Source organism: Astyanax mexicanus, chromosome 7, assembly GCF_023375975.1.
Source record: "Astyanax mexicanus isolate ESR-SI-001 chromosome 7, AstMex3_surface, whole genome shotgun sequence".
Classification (NCBI taxonomy): Eukaryota; Metazoa; Chordata; class Actinopteri; order Characiformes; family Acestrorhamphidae; genus Astyanax; species Astyanax mexicanus.
The window spans coordinates 39,061,369-39,075,677 of NC_064414.1; the positions used below are offsets into that span (position 1 = coordinate 39,061,369).

At 40.5% G+C, this 14,309-nt stretch overlaps 1 protein-coding gene across 3 annotated transcripts in view; it reads left to right on the forward strand.

Moving 5' to 3' along the window:
* nin (ninein (GSK3B interacting protein)) overlaps nucleotides 1-14,309 on the forward strand; it is a 35,289-nt gene that overhangs the window by 7,485 nt on the left and 13,495 nt on the right. For all 3 annotated transcript variants that reach the window (XM_007248530.4, XM_007248529.4, XM_007248531.4), the window contains exons 3-16: nucleotides 330-420; nucleotides 2,480-2,637; nucleotides 7,853-7,898; nucleotides 8,010-8,182; nucleotides 8,279-8,425; nucleotides 8,559-8,720; nucleotides 9,560-9,696; nucleotides 10,221-10,361; nucleotides 10,499-10,673; nucleotides 11,341-11,451; nucleotides 11,602-11,691; nucleotides 11,781-11,919; nucleotides 12,384-12,505; nucleotides 12,875-13,944. In XM_007248530.4, coding sequence (XP_007248592.3) covers nucleotides 330-420; nucleotides 2,480-2,637; nucleotides 7,853-7,898; nucleotides 8,010-8,182; nucleotides 8,279-8,425; nucleotides 8,559-8,720; nucleotides 9,560-9,696; nucleotides 10,221-10,361; nucleotides 10,499-10,673; nucleotides 11,341-11,451; nucleotides 11,602-11,691; nucleotides 11,781-11,919; nucleotides 12,384-12,505; nucleotides 12,875-13,944 — 2,762 coding nt within the window. The remainder of the gene's footprint in view (nucleotides 1-329; nucleotides 421-2,479; nucleotides 2,638-7,852; nucleotides 7,899-8,009; nucleotides 8,183-8,278; nucleotides 8,426-8,558; nucleotides 8,721-9,559; nucleotides 9,697-10,220; nucleotides 10,362-10,498; nucleotides 10,674-11,340; nucleotides 11,452-11,601; nucleotides 11,692-11,780; nucleotides 11,920-12,383; nucleotides 12,506-12,874; nucleotides 13,945-14,309) is intronic.

A 14,309-nucleotide genomic window follows, 5' to 3' on the forward strand; every position in this document is an offset into this window, starting at 1 on the left:
GGAAAGTGTGCGTGTGTGTCATTGTCTAGGGCAGCTGTTGCTCCCAGAATCATTCAGGCAGGCTACCCCCACATTTCTCTTAGTAACCAGGCAACCAGGATTTAATAGTCATTTTGGAGATTATTTGTCTAATGTTGGCCATGATCTTTAATCTGTTTCCTCTTGACCATGGGGGAGCAGCTGCATAGCGCTTCAGTATTACACATTAACTGCAAAAATCATTTCACCCTTTAAAAAAAAAAAAATCCACAAAAGGCCTCAGCTGTGCACCTGTGTTCATTATTCAGCCCATTATGTGTGATCTGAGCCGCTATTGTTTTGTTTTACAGGTTGAATTTGAGCAATTTAAGAACGCTTTGATTCTGGTGCTATCGTCCACAGAAGAGACGCTGACTAATGAGGAGAGCCCTGCACGCCCAGGTAACATCAGCAGCTTTCAGATCATTTAGGTTCCTGCTGACAAATCCAGATTAAGACCAGCTTTTAGATCAGCTCGTAACTGCTTTTAGATGTTTTAATTGGTGGGTATTTGCTGGTCATACAGATGAAAGCAAACTTTGTTCTGGTAAGATAGCTTGACCATTTAGCTTGAATTTGATCACCTAGCTGGTCTACCACATTACTTCATCTGACAGTGGTTGTCAAGCTGGTTATACTGGATGACTACTTTTGTATTGCTGGCTGACCAGTACGGTTAGGCTGATTTCATGTGTGTCAAACAATTTGTTCATGCAGGTTATCCAGGTTAGTTCAACAAGTGTGGTTTAATTTTTGTTTTACACAATGTCTTTTAAATATCCTTGGTATTTAAAGAACTCCATATTGTGTATTGTGATGTGATGTAATATTTATGCCATATAGCAGAATCCTATTATTCAGTGTTGCAGTATAACAGAGCTACACAGGGCTATAGGTTTAGTTTAGCTCTCTGTTGTTAACGAGGCGTGGGCTGGCCGGTAGCCAGTGTCAGAGTGGACCGGCGCTCTCTGGTCTCTATAGTAACAGTGAATGGTAGGGCAGGTTGATAGCTCTGACACAGAGAGTGAGACAGAAATAAAAGAGCAGTTCTGCCCCAATATGTACTGTATGGGTTTCATGAGACCAATAAAGAAGTATTTTATCTTCTTCAGCAACTAAGATGCTGTGAAGTTTCATAGAGAATTGTTTGAAATGTATCACAAAATCAAAGTATATGGAGATTCCATGTGATTCCCACCCCTAAAAACAAGGCACACAGAAGCAGAAAGAGGTAGCAAACTAAGTATTAACAATATAAATATTTATAGTACAATTTCCCAAACTGGAATTAAGCCTAGTCTTGGACAATACAACATTTTGAATGCAGATCTTCCACTAAAAGGGATGCTTATTCAAGGATTAGGCTTAATCCCTGGGTTAGACCCTATAAAATAAGAATATAAGTGTATAATTGTATTTAAAAAAACAAACTTTAAAATTAGCAAACTGTAACCAAACACAGCTATATTGAGCTCAAGATCCATAAGATTCAGATCAAGATGTTTGTTCAGACTAGAGTCAGGGGAAACCAGGACAATTGGCCAGGTGTCTAAAATCAGTAGTGGTGATGGTCTTTACTCTCTGTAGTCTTTAGTCTTCATAACCTTCTTAAACAGGCCCAGGCATAGCTATTCTAAGAGAGCATGAGTCCACATTCTGGATTACCAACAGTACTAAAACATGACTCAGCCTTATTTAATGCAGACACCTGGGGTGAATGCAAACCTATTAATGCCATCCTTTTTCTGTAGGCCTTTCCAAAGCTTGCAGATACAAACAGATACATATATTCTGATCAGATATCATGTATATGCCTGATATGGCCAGTTCCCTCAGTCTCGCTTGTACAAGTAGGCTATAAAACCCAATGTTAAAGATCAGCCTTTGAGATTTGGCCTGTGAGAGTCATTATTCTGTGAGTTTGAATCGGGTGAGACTTTACATAAGAGAGGAGGAGGGAAAAGATTGTGTCTAAGTGAGCAGAGACCAGGTTAAGTCTCAATTAGGGAGGATTACTCCATGTGTTGGAAGGCTTGTGTGGTATAAATGAAGGCCGTGTCCAGGTAAGGGCAGTGCCTTTTCAAAAATTGCTCCAGATCTTCCACACTTAGTTTAGTGATGTAATCTGAATCAAGTCCAATGTGATACAAGTCCACAGGATTGTCAGGAGTGTCCAGACAGCTCTGACATTGGTGCACCAATACTGTATACACAACAGTTATTCAATTTATTTATGATTCTGTTATCATGGTACCTTCTGTATAGTTAATCATATTTCTGAATTATTGCTTTGGTTCTGCACAGAATTGATTGACAGAATTGATTTGGGAAGAAAAAAAAATACAGCGAATACTGTTTAATGACTGGTAGTAAAAGCAATATAAGAAATGTAATACTGCTGTAAGGTACATGTGTTCTTGGTGTATTTCTGCATCTGTCTCCTTTTCACATGTGTGATCAGACTCTCCGGAGGTGCAGCCGCGCTTTGTAAAGGGCAATAAGCGATATGGCCGTCGGTCCACACCAGAGTTTACACATGCCATTTCAGAACCTCCTGAGGAGGAACTGGAGGAAGAGGCTACAGAGATCAGTGATGGGACAATATCGATCAAGCGTGAGGTAACCCATACAGACAAATAAACACATACACACAAACTTCCTATTTGATAGTACATATGATTTTGAACAGAACAAAGGCTTATTTTGTGTTGCTGAAAATTTATTTAAGTCTGATGCTTTGAGCTGAAGTCAAGGCGATGTGCATCCAGTGTGATGTGCATTACTTTTGGACAGGTTTTTAAACTAAATCTAATCAATTTTTGTATAGTATTTTTTTCAATTGATTCTCACAAAGCAGCCTGAAAGATATCTGGAAATAAGACAAAAAGAAGGCTCTGAGTGGTCCAACAAGCTAAGCGCTGCCACTATAATCGTGAAAGTGCTGGTTCGAATCCTGTTCATGTAGCTTGCCTAGGGCTGAACGATTTTGGAAAATAATCTAATTGCAATTTTTTATCTATAAATTGCGATTGCGATTTAAAATGCGTTTTTTTTTTGTCTTCTCAAGTATTTTTCAACAACAGAAGCAATAAATCAATCTGTTTAATAATAAACAATGTCAGATTTATTTAAAGCACAGATAACAATAAAGCAAAAAAATCTATGCTTTTCCTTTTCACCATTTGTTTTTTTATAGAAAAATAAATACATAAATAGCTTTTCCTTTTCACCATTTTTTTAAATTAGGAAAAACAATAGATTGTTAACTTACTTTTACTTACTGCTCTCCAGCTAGTAACATCATGAAAAATTAAAGTGCAAAAAACATAAAGAGAATCTGCTTTAACCAACTCGTTATTTTCTGTATTTGAAGATGCAGCACTGGTTCGTTGGCATTTTAGCCTTGCAAATACCACACGAGGCTTTGTGGTGTTTTTTTAAATGCTGAAAAAGGTTTGTAGTGTTACCTCGCGTCGTAGCAACAGTAGCAAGACACGTTTAGCACAGTACCTGACGTTGAGCAGCATCTTCTTTTTTAAAGCCAAAGTAATTCTACACAACTGATGTGTTCTGTCGAGCCTGAAGCCATTGTGCAACAAGGGCGTTTTCACACCTGTAGTTCGTTTCTAATGAGTTCGTTTACTTGGAGCGTTTTCTCGCTCTGTTCGGTCTGGTTTCCCATAGGCATAAATGTAAACGCACCAAAATGCGCACCAATAAACCACGCGAGCAGCCTGTGTCCTCTGATTGGTCAGAGCTGTCTGGCACGGGAGTACATTAAATATAAATATACGAAAAAAGTAAATACAGCGAAAAGATTTTGTGTTCCAGCGCAAATATCTGTGCTTTAACACTGAACGCTGAAACACTGCACTTTCAAACACAGTGTTTCTGCGTGCAGCGCAGATTTATACATAATAAACAGAGTTACGCGGCTGTGAGCAGTGATTGCAGCGCAGATTTATACCTAATAAACAGAGCAGTGAATGCAGCGCGTGCCTGGACACAGTGTTTGTTCACAGCTGTGGTAATTAGCGTTATCTGGCTAATATATTAGTTTAAACTATGCTTGCTTTATCAGCAGTTTAGCTCAAATAAATGGCGTATATTTAATAGGTGGATCCGATCGAGACCGGATCACGTTCTCACCACAAGCGAACCGCTCCAGAGTTCGTTTGGTACCTAGAGGAGGTGGTCTCGGTCCGGTTCTTTTGATCCGCACCCGAGTGCGATTACTGTTTTTACACCTGCTCAATCAAACCGCACTAAAGTTACAAATGGACCAAATAGTGCTGGTGTGAAAACGCCCTAAAGTGCGCTGTGTTGACTTCACTTCTCCACCTCCCTGCCTTCTGCTCGGGTATGCTCCGCTCGTCCTCGGCTTGGCTCGCTCCCAAGTCACGTGACCAGTCAAATCGCAGCCAGTGCGGTTAGAGAATGGCGTTTTAAAATATCGCGAGATTATCGCAAATGCAATTAATCGTTCAGCCCTAAGCTTGCCATCAGCTACCAGAGACCTGAGAGAGCACAATTGGCCTTGCTCTCTCTGGTTAGATGGCTTACTCCCCACATCACTTCAAAGGGTGATGTCGCTCAGCACAAGGCATCTGTGAGCTGATGTATCGGAACTGAGTCGCTGTGCTTTGCTTCGAGCGCTCTGTGATGCTACTGGGTAATACTGCATCAGCAACAGTTCAAAAAGAGACTTTGGCTGACTTCACATGTGTCAAATGAAGCATGAGCTAGTCTTCACCCATCCTTCTTTTGTCAGAATTACACATAATTATTGATCAGTCTCTGTACAATCATATAAAGATAGTAGTGGTGATGGTTAATAGTAACTTATAAAAATAGTAATTCTAAGAATATTCGAAGCAGCATAGTCAACACTGTCCCCTGCTCTTGGTCCTCAGTCTAAACTGCATGTGGATGTTCCAATATATATATATATATATATATATATATATATAAAAAAAGAAACTGAAGCAGTGAACTAAAGTCCAATAATCAGCCTTCAGATGGCAAAATAAGAATGTTGAGTATTTTCACAGAATGTGAGGGAAAACATAATTCCTTTGCAGCCTCTTGTTATAAAATTTCAGTTATGTTACCATAGAGACACTGAACCACATTCAAAACGAGCAGCGTGTGAGCAATGTCAAGGATAAGGAGGAATAAGAAATAGAGTTGCATGCATTCTCTTCATCTGTTGATGAAGTTAAGTCCTCTAAAGATGGCACAGGCCATTATGTTTGAACCTGTAGGGTAGGGTGTATGCGTGTGAGAGAGTTGGTGCCAGTGACTTACTGTCTTTTTGTTGCCCTGGTGTCGGGAGGTGTTAATCTAAGGTAATCTGATTACCTCACTGAGAGTCGTGATTGATGGAGAAAGGGAGAGATGAGACGTTACGTAAGAGTTCAGAAGGCTTTCATTGTATAAATCTGCATTGGATTGGAACAGAGACAAGTGCAAATAAATATGACTGAACTGCTATCGATTTTCTTAGATTGTCTAGTCTAAAGCACTTTTTGGACAGGATTAGTTTTACAGTGGAAGGTAGGGAAAAGCTGCTGCTGTTGTTGTTGTTGGTGGTGTTGTTATTAGTAACAGATTAAATGTCTGCTGTTAAAAGGGTAAGTCTTAAGAAATAGAAAAGCGTGATTTAATAGCGGTTAAAGCTGATGTCTGTAAATTTTTGGGATTTAGGGCCCTCTGGTGAAAATGGGTAATTGCACTGAGCATGCAGAAGAATCATTTTACACTTGACGGGTGTGATGCGCTTCTCTTTTCAGACCAGATGAATCCGATTCCAGGTTATGTTCAGTCACAGAGAGAGAGAGAGAGAGAGAGAGAGAAAGAGAGAGAGCACTCAGTCAGAGAGTTTACTTCAACTACACACTTTGTTTTGACTGAGTACATGAGCTACTGAGCTCTGAGTTTCCCCTTCTGAAGTCTCCATTGCTCCACCAGCTGCTTGTGTTCAAAACTGAGCCGGATCCTCTTTTAGAGGCCTTACATGTGACATAAGTACGTAAAGAGGCGTGACATGGCCAGAAGAACCCCCGCAAAAAAAAAATCTAGTCCGGTCATTGATCTGTCAATAGAGATCAAAGACGATTGCTGATCAGCCTCAGAAATGCTGAATTGTCACCTTTAGTTCTGTTTCTTTCATTTTAAATAAACCATTTATTATTATTTATATTACTGAAATAGGTTTTAGTGGGTTGTGTGATGGGATATGAAGTTTAATGTGTTGTGGTGAAGGACACAGACTGCTTATAAAGCTGGTGTGGGTGTCAAAGCAACAGCATTGTGTTTACCCTTTATTTGCCACAGCTGACTAACTCGATCTGAAGTGTGCGAGTGTGTGTGTTTGTGGAGATCGGCAGCTGGGTGTGTGTATTGTGCTGGTGTCATAGTGACACTCTGAGAACAGAAGCCTGAATGATCAGACAACGCAGACACGTGTGCTGGTCTCTCTCTTAATAAGCATATGTGCACATGTTTTGGTGTATGTGTGCCGAGAGGTTGGTGCACCACAAAAGTAAGAAAATATAACTGATTTTCCAGTTTTCTACTTTCTTAAACAAAGTGAAATGGGAGTGAAATGTCTAATTAAAGCTTAATGCTGTGAAAATGTTGAATATCATATGAATAGTCAGTGCATATATTCTTTTAGAACAAAAAAACTATGAAACTAATGTTAGTAGTACATTTTGTTTACTTTATTTTCACCAGTAAAACTGTGCATCTCTGTATGTATTTGTGTTGCTTATGTTGATGGGCAGGTGCAGTCAAAACAAACATGCACTAATCTGAACCGATTTCCTTCACTGCTCAGCTGATGGTGTGAGAATATCGGTCTTGACTTGCGCAGATGTAGAGGGGTGGGGGTGTGCGGCGCGCGTCTATGCAGAGGGCAACAGGTCCGACAGAAGGAACAATGGGTCTCTTGCCCTGAATGCCGATACTCCGAACCCCATCTGCTCTCTGCACCCAGAAAAACTCACAATGGAGCACAATGACTTTCCTCCCCAGCCCCCCATCATTCACAAACACACACACACCTCCCCCTTCAGCAGCCAGATGACCCGGACTGGACAATATTAAAATGCAAAGTTGATGGAGTGGAATCTGTTCATTCCACATATGGCTCTGTAATTTTGTTACACTGAAGCAAAGACTTCGTGCTCAGCTCTAAATGTGATGGTTGGTTTGTGTAGTGGGTCTGTGGTGCCCCCTTCAGGTCTCCTAAACAAGTTTCAGGATGGGACAAAGCAGATAAATACTCAACTGCAGGGCAATAACAAACAAAAGAACACTCCAGCATTTTATCCAGCCTAATAGTGTTGCACGGTGTATAGAGACTACAGAAGTATCTCAATACTTTGTACTTTAACCCAATCTGGACTAGGCGCTGCGTTTGATACAAAAATCACACCGTTTCGTCTAATCAGGTTAATAAGGAAAGAATCCCTCAACACATCAGCATAAACCATAGGATAGGATCTGTGATTAATCCAGTTTAAGTATCGAATTATAGTTCGAATTTTGGTGTTGTGACTGCATCCCACATATTGCTGCTTTAAAGCAGCATAGTGTAGTATATGTACATAAACAGCTAAAATGCTTTTTTTGATGCTTTTCTGGCTTGTTGTAATGCAGAGAATAGCCTATTGTGCCAATTGCGTACTGCTGTGTAATGCTGAGTCTAATTTGTGTAACATCCTCTAAAATGACTGTTTTAGTAAAAGTGTATTATACTGCACAACTGTTGAGGGGTGTTAGTGTTACGTATGGTTGTTGCACATCTCCTTATGTGTTTGTTTTTCAGCGCTGGAACGCTGACTTGAGTAGTCCAGAGGAGTATGAAGCAGAGGGTGAGTTAAAATACTGTATTCAAAGTGCTCTGTACTTCTGAACTGAATATTTCTATACTCTTCTTCCTATATTTTCTTCAAAAAACATCTTGTACATTTCTGTATGTTTAGGTCAGTTGCATCTGTGGAATCCTGATGAACCCAGTACACCGCGTGGCAGCATGGCGCCCCTCAGTGACCTGGAGGAGAGATTGCACAGTGCTTGCCAGCAGCTCTCTCTGCCGCTGAATGGCATGGCTACTCCACAACAACTGCACACACTGTGCCAGCATCTTGGCATGGAGGTAATACATTTTTTTCACACTTATAAGTATGTTTATTCTTTACAAATATGTAAGTATGTTTAATTTGTGTTTACACATTTGTGTTTATTTTTTTAGGTTGGAGAAGATGCGTTTCAGTCTGTGGATGAGGAGTGTATGATGAGTGTACAGGAGTTTGTTTCCTGCGTCCTTAACAGAAACAAACCTCCTACTCCCTCTGCCTCAACACCCTACAGACAACTTAAGAGACACCACTCTATGCAGGTAATACTCTCATTAAACACATCACCTGCACACTGAGCATGTGTGTGTATAAGATCACATATAGTTTATTTAATTTCATAATAATCTCACAACAACCTTTTTTAATTGATTGTTCGTTGAATGTCTTTTTCAGCCGTTTGATGAGACAGGCCGCAGGATCTCGTCTTTGTTGAGCGGTACAATAGGACTGCGGCTGTTCTCTGGATTAGATGATGGAACAGGACACACAGCTGTAGATCAGCTGCTGGACACCTGGCTAGAAGAGGGAGTGGAGAACTGCACAGAGATCCTACAGGTGCAAACTCTTATTTAGGTGTTCTATGCACAGTTAGGGCTGAACATATCACAGTGATTTTGTTTTAAGTTTGAATGATAAAATATAATTCTAACATATATATATATATATATATATATATATATATATATATATATATATATATACAGCTCTGGGGAAAAAAATGAGACCATCTAAAAGTTTCTTTGATTTTACAAAATTGAAAACCTCTGGAATATAATCAAGAGGAAGATGGATGATCAAAAGCCATCAAACCAAACTGTGAACTGCTTGAATTTTTGCACCAGGAGTGCCATAAAGCTATCCAAAAGCAGTGTGTAAAACTGGTGGAGAAGAACCTGCCAAGATGCATGAAAACTGTGAATAAAAAACAGGGTTATTCCACCAAATATTAATTTCTGAGCTCCTAAAACTTTATGAATATGAACTTGTTTACTTTGCATTGTTTGAGGTTTGAAATCTTTTTTGTTTTTGTTATTTTCATTTTTATTTTCTGCAAATAAATGCTTTAAATGACAATTTTTTTTATTTGGAATTCAGGATAAATGTTGTCCGTAGTTTATAGAATAAAACAACAATGTTCATTTTACTCAAACATAAACCTATAAATGGCAAAATCAGAGAAACTGATTCAGAAACTGAAATGGTCTCTCATTTTTTTCCAGAGCTGTTATTTACAATACATACATTTCATTGATCTAACAGGGAAAAATACATAATAACAGCAATAGATGGCTATCTCCGAAACTGAATAATGAAATGAGATGTGTAGATACTGAAGTACTAAGTTCTTACTAAATTCTGTGCATTTGATTAAAGCTGTCTTAAACTGTGTGCAGGCTCTGGATTTCAGCCTTGATGGAAAGGTGAATCTGAGTGAGCTGACAGCAGCTCTGGAGAATGAGCTGTTGATCACCAAGAACTCCATCCACCAGGCGGCACTGGTGAGCTTTAAGGCGGAGATCAGACACCTGCTGTAAGTCTGCCGGACTGTGTGCATGGTTTTACATGTCTCAAGGTGAAGGCTGCAGACATGGCCTTGTTAGCGCTGCTGAAAAAGGCTTATTCTAAGTCCCCAGTTACACACATTTGCGAGGGCTTTTAAAACTTTAATACAGCATGTTTATATATTGGATATACAGCTTAAATTGTGTCCTTTAGATGTCTTAAACTTTAGATTTGTGATGTTGAAGTGATTTACAAAAGGGCATAATTTATTATTACGTTCTATTTTATGCATCTTTTGGGATTAAACATGCTGTTTTTGTTACTGCACGTTGAAGACAAAAATCATGGCTTTTTGCATTATATTTAAAGGTGTTTAGTCAGTTAGACGCTTGACCTATTCTTCCAATAATTCTGACAGTTTCAAAGACCAATAATCTGTTTAGTTGTTTTGCTGGAAGTTGTGTTTAACATTTTATATTGCTATACTTTGTGTCCTACAATATTTAAGTATTTTTTAATAGATGTATATATATTATTTTCTGTTTGAGACAGTGAGCGTGTGGACCTGGAGCTCAGGGAAAAGGAGAAAATCCGCTCTGATCTGGAGAAAGCAGAAAAGCTCAAATCTCAGTTGGCCTCTGATGTGGATGAACATCACTCTGCCATTGAACGCATTAATGATCTGAACCTGCGGTGAGTCTCTTACACAAACCCTGCCATGAACTTTTTCTGTTAACTGTGATCACTAAGTATTTCTCTTTTGATTCAAATGGTCTCTCTTCGCATAAGAAAACAGTTTAAACTAATGCTCAATGTGTGTGTGTCTGCAGGAAATTAGAGCAGGAATATAAGGACAGAATGGCTACTCTGAGGGTGGAGCTGAGCAAAGAGGTGGAGCTTGTGAGACTACAAGCCAATCAGCAGAGTGAAGAACTGGAACAGGAAATTAGGAGGATCAGAGATGATGAGTCCTTTCTCAGAGAACACCTTACTCTGACTATTAAGGTAATAAATCATTTATATTCGTATAAATAATACAAATTCTTATGAAACATTTATAAGAAAATAATGAATTTAAAGCTAGTTTTGAGATTTAGGCCCCTCTCTGGTGAGAATGGGTAATTGCACCAAGCATGCAGAAAAATAATTTTAATCTAGGCGGGTGTGATTCTACCTCCTTTCAGAGCAAATGAATCCAATTCCAGGTTATGTTAATTTAGAGAGAGCGAGCACACTCAGTCAGGAACTTAATTTCAACTTCATGCTTTGTTTTTACTACGAGTAAATGAGCTGCTGAGCTCTGAGTTTCCTCTTCTGAAGTCTCCATTGCTCCACCAGCCACTCACGTTCAGGAAAACTGAGCCGGATCCTCTTTATAGAGGCTATAAGTGTGACATAAGTACATAAAGACGTGTGACGTGGCCAGACAAACTTCCGCGAAAAGCAACCCGACACCCCAGTTTAGACTTTGCAGGGATGGTCGTTCCAGCACACTAATATCATTAAACACAGTATTTAGTCACTTCTCCACTCAGAAATGCTTTTGCTTTGAGTTTAGAAACAAAAAAATACAAACTGCCACTTTAAATAATGATTATACCTCACATTAATTTGTTGCACAGTGCAATATTTGTTTGTATTGTGTTTAAATAAAAAAATTGCATTTGTTCAGGAGAATGGCCGCTTGGAATCAGAGCTGCTGGACAGCACAGAGCGGCTGATTGAAGCAGATGCACAGCTGACTAAATTGCAGAAAAACCTGGACAGTGTGCTCAAAGAGAAGGTACTAATTCTGTTAGCTTTAATCACTTTCTGAAGGTGTGTGTGGTTTGTTTGGTTGATGCATCTTCTAAAAAAAAAAAAAAAAAGGTGAAATTTGTGTTGCTGCAGTTGTACTAGAACTCTATTTTGACTCTGATTTTTTTGTGTGTAGTTTGGAGATTTGGATCTGAGCAATGCAGAATTTTACCAGCAGGAGGAGCGTCTGAGGCAGCTTCGCAGCAGTTATGAGGAGCAGTGCCGGGTTAGAATCTTTTTAATGGAGTCATGTTTTACTCTTGTCTCTGTTTGTGTGTGAGTGTGTCATAAAGCATTATTTTATGTGTGCTTTAGGAGCTACAAGATCGTATAGATGAGTTACAGGCACAGTTAGAGGACTGCCGAGCTATGGGACGGACTCCGCAGCTCTCTCTCATGCCCTCTCTGTCTGATGAGTTGGATAGCAGAAGTCCTGGCAGGGAGTCTGACCAAGGTGTGTGTTCTTTCCTTTTGTTTTTTTTAACTTTCAATATACACCGACATGTCAGAAGTCATGGGACAGGAGTTGGAATCCTGTTCCATTGAACACCACACTGATCTGCGGGATTTGTATGTATGGCCTCTTGCATTACGTGTGGATTTGATATTTGTCAGCGTGGCTTGTCTGTTTGCAAGGACCGTTCCAGGCAAATACTGCTGTTCACTGTTATTACCATCCACTGCACTGCCCACTGTGGCTGGTAAGGCCTTCTATTAGGTGCCTGCACAATGCAATACATTTTCAGGGCTTGGTTGAACTCATGTATTGTCATGTCTTTGCCATAAGCGAGTATTCATGATGAATTTTCTCACTTTTATTCTATAACATTTGGCATGCTAGTGTATTATTTGTTAATATGTAAGTCTGAACATTTATCCGAACTTTTGCTATGCCTTCTATGTTTTATCCGTATGTAGGCCTAGGTTCAGAAGATGGACAGGCCATTAACATAAATCTGGAAACTGAGATGATGCTTGAGCAGCTAAAGGAGGAGCACAACAGAGAGTTGAAGAACATCAGAGCACAGCTAGACACCACGGTAAGTGGGGGAAAAAAATGAAGTGTGAGCTACAATTGACTGAGTAGACTGATGCTTTTCCATCAGCAGCAGGAGTAAGAGAGAGCACAGTTGGCCATGCTCTCTGAGTGGGTAGATGTTTCTCTTTTCCCTTATCATTCCCATGGTGATGTTTGTAGACACATCTATCTGTTGGCTGATGTATGAGAGCTGGGGATCCAGCACTGTCCTCTAAGTGTATTGGTTTGCCAGTGATGTTGAATCACGGGTGAAGGCATTCATTTGCCCCCACTCTCTGTTCTCAGGAGCATTATAAGAAAATTAAGGTAACAGCAGGTCTTGCTGTATTGTTGACAACCCTTGTTTGTCTCTCTTCTGATCCACCTACAGATGAACGAGTGCCAGCATGAACTGGAGGAACAGAAAACTGCCCTAGAGAACGAGAGGAGTCTGCTCTCCACACAGCACCAGCAAGAGATACAGGCCTTGCAGGAAGAGGCAGCTGAAGCACTGGAGAAAGCCCGGGGTCTGCAGGAGCAGCTGGATCAAGAACGGCTCAGCATGGAGCTTCGTCAGAGCGAAGAACTTGCTGACTTGCGTACCCTCCATCAACAGGAGCTGGACTCCCTCAACCAGGAGGCGCAGGACACAAAGAGCCGTGCATTACAGCTCGAGGAGCAGCTCAGGGATCTGGAGGAGTGTGGCGTGAGTGAGAGAGAGGAGCTGAATAGGGCTCATGCAGAGGAGCTCAGACTGTTAGAACTGCAGCATAAGGATGCTCTAGAGGCCAGAATACAGGAGGAGAGGGACAGACTGCTGTTAGAAAAGGAAAACGCAGAGAAGAGGCTTGCAGAGGAGTGGGACAAGGAGAAACAGCAGCTTGAGGAGATCCACAATGAGGTGCTAAAGGTCCGGCTAGAGGAGGTGCAGCAAATGGCTGAGCAGGAGCGAGTGGAGTTGGAGAGAAGACTATGGGAAGATTGGGAGAAGGAGAAGCTGCAGATTGAGGAAAGCAATAAAACAGCACTGCAAGCAGTACTGGAGGAGGAGCTGGTGCGTTTGCTGAAAGATCAAGAGGACCGAGAAAGGGAGCTCGCTGAGCGCTGGGAGGAGGAACACACCCTTCTGCAGCAGCAGGTCCAACAGGAAGTTGAGCGAGTGCGGGCCGATGAGGAGAAGGCGCAGGGCAGGAGGCTCGAGGAGCAACAGAGGGAGATGGCTCTGCTACAGTTGCAGCATGAAGAAATGCTCCAAGCCAGACTGGAAGAGCAGCGAGAGCAGCTGCAGACTGAAAGAGAGAAGCAGGAAAGGAGGTGGCAGGAAGTGCTAGAGGAGGAGCAGAGCAGAATGGAGGAGGCGCACAGGGAGGCCATGCAGGAGCTGAGTGCCAAACACTGTGAGGAGAGGGAGAGGCTCAGCTGCATGCTGGAGAAACTTCGCACAGACATTGGAGAAGAGAGGTAAGCACAGATGCTTCCATAAAAAGTTTCCATTGTTCTTGTTATTGTATAATTGTGTTCATATTTTGAAGTTATTTTGTTACATTTCATATATATAAGTACAAATGTTAAATTGTATAGGATTTTAAATCATTGTAGGAAGTTATAACAGTTAGGCTGTATGACCAAAAATATTAATTATGGTATTCTGGAAGTTTTGTAGTATATTACGTTTTTTAGTCGTGACTTGGATTTGGCTTTAACTTATGTCATTATGTAGAATATTAAAAAAAAATTTTGGCCTTTATAAAATTAAGTTTTTTTTCTTAAGGAATTACTGCACAAAAATAAAGTCTATCTTTTGTTATCACTTTTGTCGCCAGCTA